This window comes from Oryzias melastigma, linkage group LG17 (assembly GCF_002922805.2).
Source record: "Oryzias melastigma strain HK-1 linkage group LG17, ASM292280v2, whole genome shotgun sequence".
Taxonomy (NCBI): Eukaryota; Metazoa; Chordata; class Actinopteri; order Beloniformes; family Adrianichthyidae; genus Oryzias; species Oryzias melastigma.
The window spans coordinates 4981858-4990463 of NC_050528.1; the positions used below are offsets into that span (position 1 = coordinate 4981858).

Here is an 8606-nt window from a genome sequence, read left to right on the forward strand (position 1 = left end):
CTGTGCTTTTCTGACCACAGCAAACAGCCTAAAAATAGGAAAAGAGCAGAAGTCTTAAAAGGGAAATAATTAGAAAGTAGTCAAACAATCTGTCCGTGCAGCAAGAAATCTCATAAGAAATCACCAAACAGGGAGTTCTTAGAAAAGGAATTTTAAAAAAGGTGTTGAATAGAATTACTTTATACTGAATTAAGTTGATTTTTTGCTAGTTCTATGTAAATGATAAGTATTTTTCAGTTTATATAATTGTAGTCCATTTTTGATTACAGTGACAAAAAATGAATACATGATGACAATGATAGTCAGTCTAACTTTATTGAACTTTAATAAAAACATCCTTAAAATTTAACCAAAAATTATAGTGAAATGTGAGTTTTTTTTTGTCATAACTCAAGTTTTATTATTGTCAAAAGTTTATAATAAAAGGATTTTTGACTCATTTTATTAATAGTTTTAGATCTTATCTCTACAGGATCGATTTTAGGATATTCTTTTGTTTTTTAAATGTCTTAATGGGCTAAATCCTTTTTATTTATCAGATCTTCTTGAACCTTTTAAAGTTCTCAGATCCTCATTTATCGCTCTTTTATCGATACCCATTATCAGAATGAAGTGTCACGGTGACTTCTTTTAGTTTCTCGGACCTCGCCTCTGGAAGAACTCACTCCACCTGAGGATCTGAGGGTCTCAACATCGTTGGATATTATTAAATGCAAATCAAAAACACATCTTTTTAACTTTAAATAGTTGGAGTTTTTAAGTATTTTAAAATCTAGGATTTTTGCACTTGAAATAAGAAAAAACAAACTTACTATTAACATTTCTGTAAAATATAGTGATTTATTTTAAGATGCTAAATCTTGAATTTCTTGTTGAGTCTTGAAAATATCTTATTTTATGCAATATTTCCATATTAACTAGTTTTTTCTTTGGTCAACTTTACAAATAATTTTTAATTTTCATCTGTGAATAATGAGTGTTTTTGTTTCAAGAAACTAAAATACTTAATTTGGGGAAACAAAACCATTTTATTTGACTTTTTTACATAATTACGCATCAGTTTTAAGATTAAAATATAATGATAATGATCTAGAATTTAGGATAGGTCAATAAATCACTTTTTTATATTCATTTTTTTATCAACTTGCTATTGAACGCAGAGTGCTGAACAAAAAAGACATAAATAAGCTTTAGTGAAAACATAAAAAGCCGTGAGACACATAAAAGACACAATAATATAACGGATGTAAAATGAAGAATAATGTCAGATAATAATAATAATTAATAATAATTGTAGCTAAATTTTTCAGGAGGCATTGAATAGATTAAAACATTAGTTATACCAGTAAAAAACATAAGATGCATTAGATAAAAGCAACAACAATAAAACTGAGATGAAAATATAAAATAAAAGCGATGCTGTGGCTAAAATTTGGGGAGGGACTGCATTGATCAGGGGGTCATCTCAGTCGCACAAGAGGCCAAAATCCAAAACACACCTTAGGTCGACAGGATAAACCTTTATTGAACAATCTAAAACTACATTTTAAAACTTTAAACCGTAACTTTTCTAGTGTGAATGCTGTAAGCTGAATTTCGCAGCTGAGGATGCTGAACTAGCTAAAAACCCTGAAGCTAAAATATGAGCTAAATGCCAAATTAGCCTAAAAAACCTAAAAAAAAAAACGTAGTTTAGCCAAACCAGCTAGCATATTGCTAAAAAAATAGCTGGACTTCAAAATATCCTAAAAAACTGAAAAAAGCCTAAATTAGCCAAAAAAGCTTGCGTGTAAATATTAGCCTAACTCCAAAAAGGCCTAAAAAACTGAAAAATAAAAGACTAAATTGACCAAAACAGCTATCATGTAATATTAACTAAACTCCAAATCCAGCCTAAAACATCTTAGCAAATGCCAAAATAGTCCAAAAAGCTAGCATTGTGTCAACTTTTAAAACTTTAAAACCAGAACTTTTTAAAATAATTATGAATAATAAAAATTCAGGATTATTATTTTAGAATAAATTAACTTAAACCTTAAATAACTTTCAATATTTTACTCTCCATAAAAACATATTTTGTCAAAATCGTTCAAGTTAGAAATGAGCGCCAGATAACATGGGGTCATTAATAACAATAAAATAAAATGGATAGAATCACCCTGAGGGCCGAATCCGGCCCCCGGGCCTTGACTTTGACACATGTGGTATAGATTAAAAAATAAACAACATAAATACATAAAAATGATAACATCTTTAATAGGCCGATACTTTTGTTGGACTGTTGTAGCTTTTAAAATAGGACATAGACGTATAAAAATATCAACTTTTCTGGACTAAGACGCACATTTTCAGACATATTAAATCTGAATCACTGGATTAATTTAAATACATTTAAGTGTTTATGTTTTTAAGCTTTAAGTTATTCTTAAAAGAGCAGCATATCACAATTTACTTTCAAAAACAAATTCTACTCTTTCCATCGACAGATTTCTTATTCAAAACTTAGGAAAACCTTTAACATTTTGTATTTTGTAACTGGTTTTGTAAAGAATATTTGTTTCCAGTGTACAGAGATTGATATTTTTTTTCTTTTTCTCTAAAGCCAACATTACTTTTGTCTCTGCAGATGGTTTCTGCTCACCGGAGTGGGACGGTATTGTTTGCTGGCCTGAAGGACCTCCTGGAAAGCTGGTGTCCACGTCCTGTCCAGAGTACATCTATGATTTCAATCACAAAGGTGGGCACAGTCAGGAGTTTGGGGGACAATCAAAGCTTCTGCCACAAATCCACATGAAACCTCCTTGATGATTATTCCTGTTATTCTGTAACTAAACTCTTTTTTTTCTTTTTCTTTTTCCAGGACTAGCATACCGTCGGTGTGACAACAATGGAACATGGGAGCAGGCTTCTGCAAACAAGACATGGGCCAATTATAACGAGTGTTCAAAATTCCTTTACCATTACAACCACAGCCATGAAAAGGTGAGCCCCCCCCTCATTTCCATTTAGATGCTGACCAGCACCGGGGTATGCCTTCCATCCAAATTAATTAGGAGCAATAGCTTAAATGAATGCATCGCCAGGCCGAACCGTCCCACTCAAGACATTAGACCCATTAGCCGTCTTCACCTTTAATTACAATTCCTTAGAAATGAGTAACACGGTTGCAAGAAGCTGATAGAATCCAATGTGAGCTAATTATGAACGATAAAGATAGCATGGAAATGTGATAGTTTGAGCTTTATTCTAATTATCACGTTTTTGTTCCAAACTGAATAGATGTTGCCTGAAAGTGTTAAACAGAGAAAAAGGTGATTATCTAATTATAACCTGAGCAAAACGAAAGAACACATGAATCTGTGAGCCAACAGAGCAGGAGTCCAGCAGTCTGTGATGCGGTTAGATCTTCTCCCTGTTTGAGCCACGTACCGCGTTCAGAGGTCGGGTGTGAATGATGGGATGCCGCTCCTGCCAGGCGTCCTCCAAGTGTTCGATGGGGTTGGAGTGGGGACGTTGTACAAATGGGTTAAAGTCAGATTCCTTCTTTTGCTCCTGGACCTTCCTTTAACTTCTACAGTGGAACAGCGTTCACCTGTAATAGTGTAAAAGCTGAAGGACGACAGTTGAAAACTCTCATGTTTTTCCATTTAATATGTAAAACAAAAATAAAGCCTCATTTTTATTTTATTTTATTACTCTGACACTCGCGATCAGCCCCTCAAAAATTCATGTACAAATATTTATGACCATTTTTTATAAATATAGTAAAAAATAGAATTCAGGAAAAATGTATTCTTTGCTCTTAAATGCAGAATAATGTTGGATTTCAAAAGTTTAAAAACTAGAAATAAGTCAAATGTGCTGTGCTACTGTCACAGGAAGTGAACAAATTTTCAAAATAAAGTGTTGGTGAATCTTCCCATATTAGCGAGTGTTTTTTAAATCATTTTTTTTTGTAAAAAATATTAGAATGGAAGAGAATTAGAGCTGTCGGTTGTTACTTAGGTGACGATCTGATCCGATTCACAGAATATTAGCTAAACTGCAAATTAGCCTAAAAAAATGAAAAAAAAACTTAGTTTAGCCAAAGTAGCTAGCGTGTTGCTGAAATATTAGCTAAACTCCAAAACAGCCTCCCCGAAAAGTAAAATAAAATTAAATAAAAAAAAAGCCTAAATTAGCCAAAATAGTTAGCATGTTGCTGAAATATTAGCTAAACTCTAAAATAGCTTGAATTAACCAAAACAGCTAGCATGTAGCAGAAATATTCGCTAAACTAGCCAAAAATAGCCTAAATTAGCCAAAAGAGCTAGCATGCAGCTGGAATATTAGCTAAATTGCAAATTAACTTAAAAAAAAAGACTGAAAAAAGGCTAAATTAGCTAAAACAGCTAGCATGTGGCTAAAATATTAGCTAAACTCCAAAATAGCCTAAAAAATCTTAATAAATGCCAAAATATTGCAAAAAGCTATCAGAATGTCATTATTACTTTTAACTTTACTACACTCTGACTCCATATAATATAAAGTAACGACTATCAAATTAGTTGTTGAGTATTTTCATCGTCAATTAGTCGACTAACTGTGGCAGCCCTAATTCTGTGTACATCCTTTAGCAACACAAATGTATATGCAAATGTAGACTTAAAATAGAATGGAATTGTTATAGCAAGTATTTACTTTGTGCATTAGATTGACAGTTTAAGTTTAACAGACCACAGATAGCGTAAGTGGTAATATAATAATTTAAAAAATGTCTAATTTTTCCGTTACATTTTAGAGGGATGGCAAACATGGATAATTTAATTTGTGCTAATTAAAAAAGATTCTTTCTCATGTAATCCTGTTTTTCACAGTAAAAGTGCAAAATGGTTAATCTGGATTTCATTGATTTAATTAAAGACATTTCTTGTCTTATCCAAGAGGTTTTCTGAATCCAGATTTGTCAGAAAGACGCTGCTGTTTGATTCTGGTTTATTTTTTCCAAACGTTCAAAGATCTGCCCCAGTTATGACTTCCTATTTTCTCCCAGGCTCTCCCTGGGGGAAACGCCTCCGTGGTTGATGACAAAAACATGAGGACAGACCAAAGCGCCCAGCAAAGCTGCTAAACCACAGACTAGCACCACTACTGAGACACAGGTTTTCCTGGCAAAATCATGTTAAATGACACCAGCAGTGAAGCAAACTTCAAAAGTGGCTCTAGAGTCGCTCAGAACGTGGATCAACAGACTGTTTGGTCCTCACAGTGTGTTCACACTGTCAGCCTGCTGTGGGATTAGGATCCTTCCAGCTAATCCAACCTCTGTGAGAACAGTTTGATATGCAACTTCACAAAATAAGAGGTTTTTAAGAGACTTTGGAGCTATAAATTATCTAAAACTCAAAGTTTTTAAAGAGGAAAATAATCTCTTAAATGTGTTTGATGGAAAAATCATAATAAATTCATTATCTTGGATGTAAAATATTCATTCATTGTAGTATATTTTCTTGTGAAACTTTATTTTGAAATATATCAGTGACTTAACATCAATTAAATTCTTCAAAATGGCAGGCCTTTTCTTCTCTTAGAAATGTTTTTGCTTTTTTGCGTGGCCTATTTTGTGATAATAAACTTTTCTAAAGAAAACAAAGGAAACATTTATAAACATACATTTTAAAACTTGGATTAAAATGATCATTGATGTTGCATGATGGGAGTTTTGACAACCAAGACTACGCAAAACAACAGAAATATAAAATAAGTTGTTAGTGCTTTTTATAGATAAAAAGCTTTACAGCTAAGAAAAAAAAATTAAAGATTTATATTTTTAAATAAATTAGTACTTTATGCTTTTCTTTAAGAGGAAGCTTGAGACAGTCATTGTTATCTGTCACTAGTATAATAAAACTTAGACAAAAAAAAAGTTTATCAGTCATTAAAAAAATGAATAGACAACAATAGAAGTGTTCAAATGGTAAAAAAAACAGAATAAATAGTAATAAATACACATAAAAATTAAAAAAACATTGAGATTTCAGCAGGTACACATGTCATTTTTTTTCTAAATTTTTCAACAATGTTGAAAATGTTTATTGCAGTTTGGTGAAAGCTGTCCTTTTGTCCTGGCTTTGCTTGACTCGTCTGCCTGAAGGCAGCAGATCACACAGGGAGGGGGCTCAGACCCCCACAGTGTGAAGAGTCTTTGATGATGCTCTGTTGAGGCGGCGGGAGCTGGGGAGATTTTCCAGTGTTGGGAGAGGGCAGCCAACAAACTTTTGTGGGGGGTCAGTTGTAGTGATTCACTGAAGTTCACAAACTAACCCCTAGAGGATATTTAAGGAACTGCACCTTTGAACTGATTAGAAGATCCACTCAGATCAGATATTTTAATTAATTTCAAAGGCATTTCCTGCTGTCTTTCAATTATGATTGTCGTTTTTAGTCAAAATAAAACACTGGACGAGGAAGCGCTGCAAAACGAAGCGGAACAGAGGCCGCTTTCATTCGTCGCCCTTGTTAACATATGGAGTTTTTCACACCAGGCGCGGATTGTTTAGGGGTCTGGTGTTTTTTGTGCACGAGCCGCGAGTGATCCGCATCAGTTCTGGCAGGAAGTTACATCAAGAAACATCAGAAAATCCAGTTTCCTTTTTTAAAATCTAAAAACCGTTTATATTTTTATAAAACACAGCGATTGACAAATGTGATTGTGTTTTTGTAAAGATGAAAATAAACATACAATCACAACACACACATACTTCTCGCTATGCGTCTCAACAACAGATAAATTGAAGAAGTGTAGGTCTACTAACTACTTGCTTCTTCTTAGCAGAATCATGGGGTCACATTTTTATGTTACTGACTTGATGGCAAAAACAAAATAAAAGCTATAGCAGAATGCCCAGGATGCTGTGTTTTGAATTTAAAATGCCCTTCACTTGCACTTGGGCTTTTGTTAGGCATTTTATGTTACAGCCTTTTATTGTTAAAGTTTATCTCAATACAATGTTACAAAATAAAGTATTTCTGATGAAAACTATTAGTTTTGTCATTCTTGTTTTCATAATTAATGTAGAACTGCTAAATTCCACGAAGCACACATTTAAAAAAAAAGAAAAAGGCCACATATTAATTTGCGATTAATTTGTGATTAATCGCGAGTTAACTACGGACAATGCGATTAATCGTGATTAAAAAATTTAATCGCCTGACATATATATGTATATATATATATATATATATATATACACAGGCGGCTGTGGTGCAGTGGTAGGGTGGTCGACCCCTGATAAGAGAATTGTGAGTTTGATTCCCGCCTTGCCCGCCCATGTGCTGTAGTGTCCTTGAGCAAGACACTGAACCCCAAATTGCCTCTGGTGGGAGGTTGGCGTCAGTGTTTGACAGTGGAGCGACCACCAGTGTGTGAATGTGTGTGTGAATGGGTGAATGGGTCTTTATATATCTATGTATGAATATAGATACCTCTTTACAGATCATTTCAGGCCTTCACTGAAAGCTTTGCAGGCCCTGACGGTACGCCACTGCAGAAGGGCAACTTGAAGCTTAATTTTCACGATATATTTCCTCCATCATCAGAATAAATCCACCAAGAACATTTTATAAATACAATTTTCATCAGAGTGGATATTTAAAGGATGGGACCGTTGTCTAAGTTTTGCTACATAAAACCTGTTATACAACAACCCAAAGTTGGTGCAATGTCTTGAACTTGTTCCTTTCTGCATTGTTGTTGCTGCTCTGTTTGGTCTTCTAACAAAGTCGCGCTCTCCAACAGGAGGTCTTTCACCGCCTGTACCTCATCTACACCGTCGGGTACTCCGTCTCTCTGGGATCGCTCATGGTGGCTGTTGTCATCCTGGGATATTTCCGGTGAGTTTCTCTTTTGACTGAAATACTTCAATCACTCCTTTAAGCCTCAGATTTTCCTGAGGGAGATATTTTGGTTTGCTACTGGGACAGAAATTGAGGTTGTGGAAGAGATGAGCAGGGAGTCCGTGGAATTATTGATCACATGTTGGCATGGGGAGAAAAAAACGTGTTTGTTTTTCAAACTTCTTTTGGAGGGAATTTTATCTGCTACAAAGAGTAAAGATGAAAACTATCAAAAAATTATTGTTTCATATTAATAAAAATATTATTATAAGTGTTATTTTTATTAATTTTTGTGATGTTTATATGGTGCCTTTTGTAAATCTCCAAAGTCAAATTTTTATATCAATATTTTAGGATATTTTAGTATGTTTAGGAGAAAAAAAACTGTTTCTTGTTTTCAAATACAAATTTTCAACTTTTAAATGAATGTATTTATAATGCGACATTTACAAACTAAATATTTTATTAGCAAGCTAAATATTTACTTTTAACATAAATATTTATTTTAAAATGTTTACCTTACAAACTAAATATTTATTTTTATGAAATTAAACATTTAGTTTGCACATTAAATATTTCGATCTGATCTAAATATTTATTTTCCAAACTAAATATTTACGTTTTGTGACTAAATATTTATTTTGGAGCTAAATATTTAGTTATAAACTTAATATTTCAAAAATATTTCAAGGAACAAAAATATTTGTTGATTTAAATGCTTAATTTAAATG

The 8606-nt window shown here is 33.2% G+C and overlaps 1 protein-coding gene across 5 annotated transcripts in view; it reads left to right on the forward strand.

Moving 5' to 3' along the window:
• pth1r (parathyroid hormone 1 receptor) overlaps positions 1-8606 on the forward strand; it is a 92420-nt gene that overhangs the window by 69671 nt on the left and 14143 nt on the right. For all 5 annotated transcript variants that reach the window (XM_024274437.2, XM_036216403.1, XM_024274438.2 and 2 more), the window contains 3 exons: positions 2627-2737; positions 2861-2982; positions 7778-7872. In XM_024274437.2, coding sequence (XP_024130205.1) covers positions 2627-2737; positions 2861-2982; positions 7778-7872 — 328 coding nt within the window. The remainder of the gene's footprint in view (positions 1-2626; positions 2738-2860; positions 2983-7777; positions 7873-8606) is intronic.